General features: G+C 51.1%; 1 protein-coding gene across 1 annotated transcript; it reads right to left on the reverse strand.

Moving 5' to 3' along the window:
* Positions 1 to 2,371: 2,371 nt before the first annotated feature.
* LOC136367361 (zinc finger matrin-type protein 2) lies at positions 2,372 to 12,893 on the reverse strand. Its single transcript, XM_066328901.1, has 6 exons — positions 12,824 to 12,893; positions 8,869 to 8,962; positions 8,294 to 8,417; positions 7,191 to 7,264; positions 5,297 to 5,442; positions 2,372 to 3,825 (listed from the first exon to the last, which is right to left on the reverse strand). The coding sequence occupies exons 1-6, from the start codon at positions 12,839 to 12,841 to the stop codon at positions 3,682 to 3,684; spliced, it is 600 nt and encodes a 199-aa protein (XP_066184998.1). The 5' UTR covers positions 12,842 to 12,893; the 3' UTR covers positions 2,372 to 3,681.
* Positions 12,894 to 12,899: the final 6 nt, after the last annotated feature.

The following is a 12,899-nucleotide window of genomic DNA, read 5'->3' on the forward strand; positions in this document are numbered from 1 at the left end:
GGACAGGATACACCTTGGGCCAAGCACTGACTGATCCAGGTGGCTGTCAGTACACAAGGTCTCCACAGAGCTGGGACAGGGCGGGAATACTGGCTCCAGAGCTGTGTGGGATGGTGCCACAGCACTGATGGGACTGATGGGAGCATGGGAGACCCAGGAGCCCTGACAGAGCAGGGGCTGGTGGCACAGACTCCCAGCACCACTGTACCAGGTCAAAGCCAGGCAGGAGGGAGGATTTCCAGGGATGTTGCCTATGGATGTTGTTTAGCTTTAACGCTGGCAAATGGCAGCAATGCCTGCCTAACTGGGGCAGCAGTAGCTTGTGGCCTGAGCAGTGGGAGGACTGGAGCTCCTGCCAAGCGCTTAAATCTTTCAGGATGTAAAACTGGTGTAAATCACTGAAAAACCAGGTCTTTCTGCTAGTAGTCACAGGGAATGATTCAGCTAGCCTATACAGGGTAACACACAGGGCCAGGCTGCATCTCCTTCTCCAGAATCACTTCAACTCCCTGGTCCCAGTCATTTTACTGGCATGGTGGGAATGCTGCTGCTCCTCATCTTGTCCTAAGCAGGATGCATAGAGAGAGAGGGGAAGGTGGATCAGCAGGAGAGGGCAGGGTTGAGGAAGTGCACAGACGCCTTCCAAGGTGCCCAGAAAAGAAAGAAAAAGGAGCATCTGGGTATTTGTGCTCAGCCCCTCATCCCAGGATGAGGCCAGGGAAGAGGTCTGGGAGAGAGGAAGTGGAGGTGGCAAGACAGATTTATGTTTTTTTCTGGGGTTTGCTGTGATGCCTAAGTACTTCTCCAAACACTGCCATCAATATTTAGTGGGATGGAGTGGAGACGAGGGAGGCCAGGTGAAGCTGAGCACAGTCCCCAGCCTTCCTCCAGCTCCTCCAAGCCACAGGTCACAAGGAACTTGTGCCTCTGCCCAGGCACTGGGAACAAGCACCAAGCTGGCTCCAGGCACCCCAAAAGCACTTTCACATTGAGGACACCCCAGGACATTCCCAGCCTGGATGAGCAAACCATGCAAAACAGCTCTCCTTACTCCAGCAGATCCCACTTTTAACTTGTGGAAGATCTAGTAAGTACTAGTAGAGACAGAGCACCCCAGCCTTGTTTATTGGTGAGGGGAAGAAGGGGACCTGCAGAGCTGGGTCTTCTCTCTCTCCAAGTAAAACCTCAAGTCCTGACCCATATGGGTACATCCAGCACCTCAAATTCAACATGTAGGTGGTGAATGATCAACAAGGAGTCATGGAGAAGCACTGCTCCAGCACTGGGGGCTGAGAGCCAAGGGTTAACACCTCGCTTAAGCAGTGGTGGGAGCAAAGGGTTAACGTGGCTGGTACAGGGAATGTTATCTGTCTCTTCTCTAAATATTATTTCCTCCCATGAAACCAGCTTTTCATCCTTGGCTAGAGGCAGCTCCCGCTGCTGGGAATCCAGCAGGAGCTTGTATCTGCTGCCGCACACACCACTGCTCCCAGCAAGCTGCCGAGACAAAGAGCTGCGCTCCCCCGGCGCCAGCAGCCCCAGCACGGGGAGCTGGGGCCGGGGCTTTGGCCCCCAGGGTGCAGGTGGCCTCGGGATGGGCTTGAGGATGATAGGCTTTACACCAAAGAGGAATCTTGTTACTGAAAGCACTGCACTGTGGAGGGATTTCCTCCCCGTCTCACAGGGACCAGCAGCAGCAGGCAGGGACAGGCAGGGCCCAGCAGCAGGAGGCTGTGCAAACCTCACCACCATCCCAAGGTTTCTGGGGGGCTGTCCATTTCACATCACCCCTTGGGTGTGTCAGGATGGACAAGAAGATCAGGATACACCGTGGGAAAACCAAGAAAGCAGTCACTGGCTCCAAGGTCATGAGCTGGAAAAGAAAGATGAGGGGTGCAGGGCAGCCTCTGCCCCCTCCTCAGCAGCACCAGCTGAAGGGCTGCATTGAGGGGCAGGGTGTCTGCAAAGCTGGTGGCTGGAATAAAATGGCTGCTGCTAAATCTTCTCTGAAACATCCTAAACTTTTAATGTGTATGAAACCACGGCAGCATCCCTTTCGCACCCCGGAGGGCACAAAGGCGCGAGCGGCTCCGCTCTCCCATTCAGCCGGAGCCACGTGCTGCAGCCTGAACAGCGCTAGGAACGTGGCTGGAATGAAAGTCGCCCTCCCAGCCCGTGTGCTCAGAGAGCCAAAGTCAAAGGACTGCCAAGTTAAAAGGGTCAAACCTCCAAGGACAGCTGTATCTGACTGGCTATATATCATTTCAATAGCATCTTCAACGGGGATTATAATCTGAATTGAAGCGGAAAGACCTGAGGCAATGAAGCTGTCAGCAGGCTAAGATTAAGGAATTAAAACAGCAGCACAACATTACAGGATTTGTTCTAGATGTATTAGAAAGAGCAGGCTAAACACTGCAGCCTTCCCCAGGCTGGAAATTTCATACGAGCACGGAGAAGGGCAAGCGCAAGGATTTCATCAATATACATAGAAAGAGAGAGGAGAGCGAGACAGAGCTACGAAAACCCAGCCATGCAAAATATAAATCCTAGCTGCAGACGGAAATGAGTCACACAAGGTTTGACTGAGGTAAATAAAAGCAGAAATGAAGTGGATTTAGGGGAAGGCAGAGGTGAAAAGACACTGACAGCCAGTAGACAGGAGAAAAATGGCCCTTAATATACTAAGGCTGGTAAAATCTGGAACGCAGCCCAGTCTGTCTTGGACTGCCTGATGGGAATGAAGGTCCCCAGCCCTGAACTCCCTTTCCCTTCCATATTCTTACACCCATCTCCAGAATTACTCAAAAAAAAGCCAAGAATGATGGCAATGGCCTGCCTAGGGCAGCTGGGAGCTGAGCCAGGAGAGGAGAGCACACACCTCACCTCTGCCACCATTGGGGTCCCCAGAAGGCCACCCCAGCTCTGTGCTGCTGGGAGACAACAGCAGCTCCTCTTGGTGGGAAACAGAAGCTCTTGAAATAAAGAAGGCATCAAAACCCCACCAAAGGGCCCATTAAAACATTCCATTTATTTCTGGCAAAAAAATTCTACACACCTTCTTTAATTGGCTCTATCCTAGACCAGTCATGGGGAGGAATTTCTCCCCTACCTTAAAGATACTGAAATTATGGGATAAAACACAAAGAAAAGTAGGGAAGTCTCCCTTGCAGATAAAACACACAGGAAAGTTTCAGCAACCTAGACTCCATGCAGCCACCAGCTCTGCTCAGCACAAGCCATAAAGATGCACCTCTCACACTGCTTGCTGTGGCACATTTCCTTCATCAGGGGCTTAAAACAAACTAAATCCTTCCCAGCATCTCAAACACAGCCTGGGTGACAAGTAGGGCCTGGCTGACAACTAGATTAATCCTGAACCAGGCCACCTGTGCAGAATGTGCACTTTATCGACAAAAAATGTACCCAACAGAGCACTTCCCTGCACACACACGGCCACAGAGCAGCTGAGCAGCCAGATCTAGGACACAGAGGGAGAAGCTAATGAGAGGCAGAGCTTGATCTGCAGCACAGGTAGAGCATGGAATCACTTTTCAACTCTCCCAGCCAACTTCTAGTGGGAGATATACATATAAGTCCTCAATCAAGTCTTTGAAGAGTTATCCAGAGTTCCCTGGGTAAAAACAAACTGTTTAGAGAAAGAGGAGAGTCCAGAGCTGCTCAGTGGCTCTTTTTGGTTGAGCCAAAACCAGAGAAACCCATCACAGCTGCCATTTCATCATCCTCTTCAAAGGTCAAATCTTCCTCTGCCCGCCTCTTCTTCTCTCTCTGCTTCTCCTTCTTGTAGGCTTTGGCCTTCTCCTCCTGCAGCAAGGAACACAACAGCAAAACAATTTGCACCTCCTGAACTGAAGGACTTTTGAGACACCAGATACTGCACAATTAACACAAATCCTGCCCACAGTAGCCAAGCTGTGCCTGAGGAAATAAATAAACAGCAGAAATCCTGGCCTGCCATCTTCAAGGAGGAAGTTCACCAGTGAATCCAGACCACCCCCTTTCCCAGACCAAGAGCAGAACCACACACACAAACAGATGAAATGAACAGATGAAATTATCAAACTCTCTCTTCTGAGCAAACATCCCAAGTTTTGCCTGGAATCATGGCTGAGACAAGAAGGAGCTGGTTTGAAAGCAGGAGGCCATTCCCTTGTCCAACACTTTGTGCCAGTGACTGTGATGCCTGTTGGCTCTCAGCCTGCAGAGTGACAGCTGCTCACTGGAACAGAAGCCGAAGCTCTGAGCAGCTTTGAGGGGGGTTTTGGCATCAAAGAGTTTGCACTGCTCTCATCAAAGTGCTTTGCTCTGTGAGGATCACGAGCCCTGGAACAGAGCCAGGTTTGTACTGGGTGACACCATGGCTTCAGCTCCCAACTTAGCAACTGCTCCCACCATTCTCATCACCATCCACCGTGCTCCTGAACACAGCCATGCCCTGGAGAAAGTTACACCGGGAGCTGCTGCTGATTTCCTTCTTGCCATCCATTGGCTGGCAGCAGTTTTTCAACCCACAGCACTGCCTTCGCTGCTGGGGCACCTCCCTCCTATTCCCCAAAGAGATGGGGCTCAGCAGCACGCAGCCTGCCCGAGAGCAGAGCACGGGGCTGCTCTGTGACAGCCCCAAAGAGCTCCTCTGTGGTGAAGCAAAGCTCAGGGCTTGGGCAGGGAGACTCAGGCAGTGATTTGTAGCCTTGGTTTATGTGGCTGCTGGTAGAGAAGAAGAACCCATAGAAGCTTTCCAGCTGCCAGAACTTTGTTGGGTCGTCAAATAGTTGATTTTCATGTTTACTAACACCTAAGCCCCAGTTTAAGAGAAATTTGCTGTCTTTTATCACCTTCTCACATATCTTGCACCACAACATGATGTTCACAAAGCCCTTCTACACTTGGGGAGGCCACACAGAAGCAAGTGCCCTGTGGAAGGAGATTCCAGGATTCCTAAGCACTGTGAAAGATAATGGATGAAGATGTAGATCTGCTACCAGATCACACAAGTTCCAACACAACTAGTGGGAGATATGGACTTGTGCTGTTCTCAGTGGAAATCTGAACCATCAAAAGTCACTCTTACACAGGAAGAGGGGGAAAAGGTTTCCAGGGACAGCAGTACAAACTTTCCAAAAGCAGAAAAACAAACCCCACTCGTAGGAGCAGACGAGAAGCCCATGCTACCAGGAACAACTCTTAGGAGGAACAAGAGTAGGAACCAGGGTTGATTTCCTCCCCAAAGAGGTTGCTGAGGAGCTTTGCTTCCTCAGTTGCTGCCCAGACTCACCTCCTCACGGAGCTCCTTCATCCTCTCCTCAAAGTCATAATCCTTCTGCTTCTCCTCCATCTTCTTCTTGTTCACCTCAAAGCGTTTCTTCACCTGGTCCAGGGTGGAACGCTCCACCCGCATGGACATGCCCAGATTCCTCTGGTCTGGAGAACACGAGTGCAATCAGCAATGTCCAGCAACATTTCAGTGTTCTGCACAAAGTCTCCATCCCTGATCCCAATCTAAACAGCACAGCACCACCTTCCTGCCTGTCCTCCCCCTCAAAGCACCTTACAGGGATTCCTTAGGCTGGGGAGGTGGGCTTTAGGGGGATACCCTAACCCCCACAACAATCCAAACACTACTTGTAACAAGAACACAGACTATTCTCTAAAGGTTCCTTATTTGGATACTCCCTGTCATGTGGGTGCTTTGATGCTTCAGGAAATTTGATCTTGGACCAGTGGAATAAAAAAAGGGTTGGAGTGTTGAAAAAGGAGCCAGAATAAAACTGACAGGCTGGCATTTCTCAGCTGTGGGCGATGCTAAACAAGACATGAATGGCACTCAGAGATCCTGATTACACAGGACATTCCTAGCTAAAGCAGAGAATATAAAGTCAGGCCTCTGATTCAGTGGCTCTTCAGAGCAGATTCACAGTTCTTCACTTGTGGGTAAGCCTATGCTGATGGGGCCACCCCCAGAAATGCCTCTAACCCACATTCCTGAGTGGATCCAAACAGCCTGCTCACTCCAGCAGCCCTGCACAGGTTTGTCCCAGGGATGCAGCAGCACTTAGAAGCTTAAATTATACACCAGAAATTAGTAAAAGGGCTGCCAGGAACAAGCAAGTTTGAGCCAGATTTATTGACTTGTTTAAAAGTTCCCTCACATACTCAAACTAAGGTACTGTGCAACCAGCCACTTTCCAATCCCAGCTCAACCCTATAAACTCATGTCCATCCACAGCCATGTCAGGATTTTTGATTCCAGATTCTCTCATTTGAACTTCTTGTTCATCTCTCAACATGTCAAACAAGGCAAGTTGGCACCTTCCTCCCATTCACACAAAAGCACAAGTTTTTTAAATACTGTGTTTTCTTTTCTGAGCTACAGAAAATCACTCCTCAGGTTTCTTCTGAACCTCCTGAGCTCAAACAGCCCCATGTGCAGGTCCAGAGCACACACATCCCTGCCCTTTTGTAAAGGGGTGATTTTCTGACTCCACAAGGAGCCAAAAACACCGTCATGGGCAGGAACAACATGCAAAGTGTGTCAGTCTGTCTTGCTGCTCCTTTACCTTCTCCACATTCCCCACTCTGAACATGTCAAGGAGAAGCAATACCCACAGTCAGATCAACGAGGGCATAATCCTGATCCACACTCTGGAGCTCAGGCATCAGCCACTTCTGAGCTTTATACTCAACTTCCACAAAAAAAAAAGTTTCTGATACAAAAATGGCCAGTCCCAGACATTTTGCTTATCTAAGCACTTCTTTACAGTTCCAGTGCTGTAAAAAGCCTCTCTCCAGACTTAGAGGAGACATCATGATTTGTGGGGTGGACTAGATGACCCCTGAGGGTCCCTTCCAATCCAAACTATTCTAGAATTTTCTGACCCTGCGTTTCTTGCAGCACTGACATGATGGATGGGGAAAATATGTCCACCAACCAGAGTACACCAACCACTGCTTCTGCTGGGCTTATTTCAGGAAAGTGGTCCAGAACTCTGGAAGGTGTCAGGAGATAAGGGCAGCACCTCCACAGCTCTCATGATGAGCTTCTGTATCCTGATCTGCCAAGCTCCCTGATCCATGGGGAAGTATTCAACCCTCAGACACGGGTGATGCACAAAAGGAACAGTCCCTCCAACTCAACCAACCCTCCAATGAGGCAAAGAAATGGTCCTTACGTTTTTTGCCATTGATGTGATCCAAGAAGTTGATGGAATCTTTCACCACACAGTCACATACATTACAGTAATACCTGTCAGGAGAGACAGAAAAAATGATCCCCAAAACATAGCACAAAGCTCAAGCCACAGAAGAGCTATTTGAGACAATCTGCATGTCACTAGGGATACAGGACACTTCTCCAGGACACAAGGGCCCCACTGAAGAGCAAGGGCAAGGGCACACCCAATGGAGGCACCAACCCTTACACTGACACCCCTGTGACATGACAGAAACCAGATTCTGAGCAAATACCAGCCACAGCATCTTCCCCTTCCAGTCACAGCCCCCTGGGTGGGATGGACTTTGTGACACAGCCTGCCCTCCCCCAAGGCAGGGCTGGCCAGCAGCTCAGGTTTCCATTGCACAGCCTCTCACCTGGCTGCAAGGGAAGTGCTACCATCCCTATCACCTCACAGTGCAACCCCCTGATGGGCACAGCTGTGCTCTCTGCCCATCTTGGGAGCTGCTGCAGAAGTCCAGCCAGGGGCTGAACTGCCATCCCTTGATGCTGGTCAGGGCACCACTTCTCCCTGGCACTACTGCCCAGTGAGACACTAACAGGTTCACCCGTGAGGTGACACAAACTCAACACACTCTTGTAATGCTTTTGATGGCTTAGGGTGAGCTCAGAACCCTTTCAGACTTTGGCGGAACACGATTCACACAAACAGTGGCCAAACATCATTCCTAAGAACAGCTATCTGGATGTTTCTCCCATTCCCAGTGCACAGACACTCAAATCAGCAGCAGTCCTGGTCTCAGGGCAAGCAGGCCTGGTTAAAGACACTCAAGCAGGCAGAAGAGATCTGCCTCTGTTGGTCCTACAGGTGGGCAACACCAATACCAAGGAATAATGTCCAAAGGGGCTCAGCCTGATGGGTGTCTTCCATATGTTACCCCAGGAGACACAGTTTAGGTGTAGAAAAATGCAGCCCCACCATCCCAGGCTCCAAACACAGAAGGAGAGCAGCTCCTGGTGCCCTGTGAGGGGTCCCAGCTCTGTCACAGCTTCCCAGTCTAACCAGCATGATTCTGAGACCTCAATAAGACCACAACCTACCCTCCCATCTCTGACTGAGGGGTAGTTTTGGTGATGACAATGGTTTTCCCCAGCTTGGATTCCAGGTCCACTTTGTAGTCTCGGTGCCGCAGGAGTTCCCTTTTGACAGGCTGAGCTGGTTTGCCTAAAACATGAACAAAAGGTGAAGCTTGACATGGTGGATTTCATGTTCTCCTTGGTGCAGAGGGGCCTGCTGGGTATCTGGGACTGCCTGATCCATGCAGAAAACGCATCTTTGTTTCTAAATCAGTAAAGGATATAATTTCCTCCGCACTGGCTCCTGGTTCCTATTAGAACCAGGTACCTCTCTGAGGTATCTCCAGCTCTGACTTGAGTCATGTTCTGAGATCTTGTTTCCAGCAACTGACTGTTCCCCTCCTTCCCCAAAGAAGAGTCAGCCCCTGGAAAGGTTCTCAGTAATTTCTTTTGTCAAAAAAATATACTCAGTGGCAAACAAAGGAGAAAGGTTAGGAGCAAGCCAGCTCTTTCCCTTTGGGATTTGACTTCTCACTGCTCTCTCCCTCCCAGATTCCATGGGTTTGGGAGCCTCACTGCCAATCCAGCACACTACTCACCATCTTTCTTTTCCCTCTCCTCTGTGAGCCGTTTCTCTGCGAGTTTCTCATATTCATCCTTGTCCCACTTCCGGCGGAAGTCCAGGTTCTTGGTCTGGGAGGGAAACAAAGTTCATTAACATTTATTATACAGGCTGATCACCTCTGAGAGGGTAACGAGGTGGAATCACTTGGCTTGTGAGGCCAGTGCAGTAAATTAGGAGATTTATATCCCCCTGTCCTTTGCTTTCCATCCAGGAATTATGGATGTGGTTTAAGATAATCACTCTCAGCACACCTCTAGCTACTAGCAGAATAATTTCAGAGCACTAAAAGAAGAAATGAGTTGATCTTAACAGCTCCTAAGATGATCATCCAGGCTTTTGCCTTGAAAATCAGACTCAAATGGAAATGAAACTGATGGATCTCAGACCTGGGAAGTGCCCCCTGACAAACACAGCAGTAGGATTACACCTCCTTCTTCCAGAAGCCAAAAGAATCCAAGCTGCAATGTCAGACAAGGAAGCTATAAAACACAGCCCAAGCTACAGAGAGTTTGATTACACTGCAGGAGCAGGGAAGGCTGTGCCTGTCTGCTCTCAGCAGTGTCTACATGTTGCAGGCATCAAAGAGCCCAGATTGCCATGAAATCACAGGCACCAGTGCGGGATTTCAAAGTGAGCACATGTACAAACCAGAACGAGCTCTGAAACCCTGTCTGTCAAGGGCGGGCTTGGAGGTACCAGGGAAGGACCTGTACAAAATCCACAGGTTCTGCTGTCCTGCTCCTGCAGCTTCACATGGGCAAGGGCAGAAATACCTCCAAGGCATGCTGGCCCTTTGGGAGCTCCACAGAACTATGTGGCAGTGACAGGATACTTCAGTAGAATCCTGGAACGGTTTGGGTTGAAGGGACCCTAAAGATCATCTTGTTCCACATCCCCTGTCACAGGACTTCCACCATCCTTGGTAGTCCTTGGTATCCACCTTCCACTATCCCAGGTTGCTCCAAGCCCCATCCAACCTGGCCTTGGACACTTTCAGGGATGAGGCAGTCACAGCTTCTCTGGGCAACCTGTGCCAGGGCCTCACCACCCAGAGAGGGATGATTCAATCTAACCCTGCCCTCTGGCAATGAGAAGCCATTCCCCCTTGTCCTGTCACTCCATGCCCTTGTTCAAAGTCCTTCTCCAGCTCTCCTTGGAGGCCCTTTAGACACTGGAAGGTGCTCCAAGGTCTCCCTGGGCATACTGGTGTTCAGTCTTCCCCAGACTAAACACCCCCAGCTCTCTGTGTCTACACGAGTGGGGCAGCAGCCCTTGGAGCATATCCATGGCCTCACTCCAACAAATCCATGTCTTTCCTATGCTGGGGCCCTGAAGCTGGACACAGCATGTGCATGAAGACAGGGTGAATTCAGGTGAAGCTGGCATTGAAGAATACAAAGACTACTTTTTTGGGTGGATTTCACTCAGTCCCCAATGCTGAGGGCAGAAGTGATAGGACAAGAATTCCCATTCCACTCACATCCACTCTGACCAACCCAGCTGAAGCTCTTCCCAGCATGTGCCCCTTCTGCAGCTCAGGCCCCCACACCTGGGATCAGTCACAGTTTCACTCAGCCGCTTCCTGAATTTCCTGAGCAGATAACCCCCCTTTGGATAGAGCTGCATTTCCCCCAGCATGGCAGGGAGAGCTTCTCAGTTTCACATTAAAGAAAGGACAAGATGTATTTAAAAACACCTCCGGGGGAGAAGGACCCCCCCAGCCCCCACCCACCGCCTTCTCCGTTCAGCCAAATCAAGAATCCAATCACAATCCAAAGGACACAAATCCCATTTGGAGCTACAGCAGCAGCACAGCCATTTAAAGTTCTCTCCTCTGGCAATCCTTCAAATGGAACGAACAACTACTGATAGGGATGAAAATGCCTTGGGGAGGCGTAGAAAAATTCTCATTTATTCCCAGAGCTTCTTAAGCACTTTAAGGATGTCGTAACAGGTTTTATTAACCACCCTGAGCAAAGAAAAGAAAATATCACTGAGTGTAAATTAACGTTTGGGGGTATTTTCCAGACTCTCCTGCATGCCAGGCATTATCACAAATCGTTGCTGGTGGGAGCCTGCAGAGGGGGAGGTTTATTAGCTGCTTCTCTCTCCTGTTGCAATAAAAGGAAAAAAGAGTATTTTGCAGCTCTTTTACCAATCTGCCTCATCCAGGCATGGGGAAGGAAATTAAACTAAACTGCGTGACAAGATCTTGGTTGGACAATATTTGAAGGGATGTTTCTGACTTGCTCTGGTGGAGGCAAGGGGGCTACAAGCCCCCAGAATCTTTATCTCAGAGCTGTTTTGGGTGACACAGAATACTTCCCAAATTAATAACAATGATTAGTAACCAGAAGTGCCCCACAGCCTCCTGTTCCCTCTGGAGATGGACATCAGTGATATGGCCAGTATCAGCACCAAAGCCTCTTAATCCAGGAGTCTCAAAGCCAGGCTCAATCCAACAGGAATTCTCAGCTGGCAGCTGACAATAAGCCACAGGCTCCACCTCCCCCACACGCAGACATCCTGTTACTGACCTTCTCCACTTCATGGAATCAATGCTGGAATGGTTCATATTGGAAGAAACCTTGAAGATCAGCCAGTCCCACCCCCCTGCCATGGGCAGGGACACCTTTCACTATCCCAGGTTGTTCCAAGCCCCATTCAATATAACCTTGAACATTTCCAGGGGTGGGGCACCCACAATTGGGCAGTGCCAGGCCTCACTGCTCAGTAAGTGGCTTCAAGGAAGAAAAGATGGGCCAAAACCCCTCAAAACCACAGCCCCTGTGTTGCTGATGACTTTGGGATGACACTGGAGGTGTTCAGTCTGGCTCTCCAGCCAGGCAACACCTGCAGTATGTACCTTACCCATCCCATTTTAACACTCACAGAATCATTTAGGTTGAAAAAACCCTCCGAAGTCCTCAAATCCAAGCTGTGACAAATCCCCACCTTGTCACCTAGTCCAGAACACTGAGTGACACATCCAGGCAGTCCCTGAACACCTCCAGGGATGGTGACTCCACCACCTCCCTGGACAGCCCCTTCCAATGCTGAGCATTCCGTTTCTGGGAAAAAAAAAAAAAATCCTCCTGATTTGCAACCTAAACCTCCCCTACTGCAACTTTCGAGGCTGTTTCCTCTCATCCTGTCACTGCTTGTCTGGGAGCAGAGCCCAAGCCACACCCGGCTGCACTCTCCTGTCAGGGAGTTGCAGAGATGTTTCTCCATCAGGACAGGAAGAATGAAACCCTTTCCCTGGGGAGGGAAGAAGCCACCTGCATGAGCCATCACCCAGCCCCTGGAGATGGGTGAGGGTCCCTCCCAAGGGGCTGGAGAGGGGTGGGCACCTCAATCTTCTCATGCTCCCTGGCTGGGACAGGCGGAGGTCTGGCCCTAGGAGGGGAGGATCACACAACCACGGCGACTGGAAAAGTCCTCTGAGACCATCGAGTCCAACCTACGACCCAACACCACCATCTGAACTAGAGCAGGGCATTGAAGGCCACGTTCTGTCGTCACCTCCAGGGACGGTGACTCCACGACTTCGCTGGCGGGGCGGGATCGCGGCGGGGCCACCCCACTTCCAGCCCTGAAGGTATCGGGGCGTCTCAGGGGAACCCCAACCTCCCACCGCCCACACGCAGAGCCGTAAAGAGCAGGATGAGCTCCCTCCCACCCACATACACCGGCCCACCGCGGCCCCTCCGGCCCCGCCACATCCCTCATCCCGCGGCCTGGCAGCGGCCCCGAGCGCGGCGCGGCGGGGCCCTGCCAACTCCGGTAGGAGCAGCGGGGGCGGCCGAGCGGCCGGCAGCCCGCACCCCGAGGGCAGCCCGCACCCTGAGGGCAGCCCCGGCCCCGAGGGCAGCCCCGGCCCCGAGGGCACCCCTGGCCCCGAGGGCAGCCCCGGCGGCAGCACCTACCCCGCTGCCCGACGCCATGGCGAGCCGAGGGCACAGCACCGGGAACTGTCGCGCGGTGCCGTAAAGCGCGCCCGCC

Source organism: Sylvia atricapilla, chromosome 14 (assembly GCF_009819655.1).
Source record: "Sylvia atricapilla isolate bSylAtr1 chromosome 14, bSylAtr1.pri, whole genome shotgun sequence".
Taxonomy (NCBI): Eukaryota; Metazoa; Chordata; class Aves; order Passeriformes; family Sylviidae; genus Sylvia; species Sylvia atricapilla.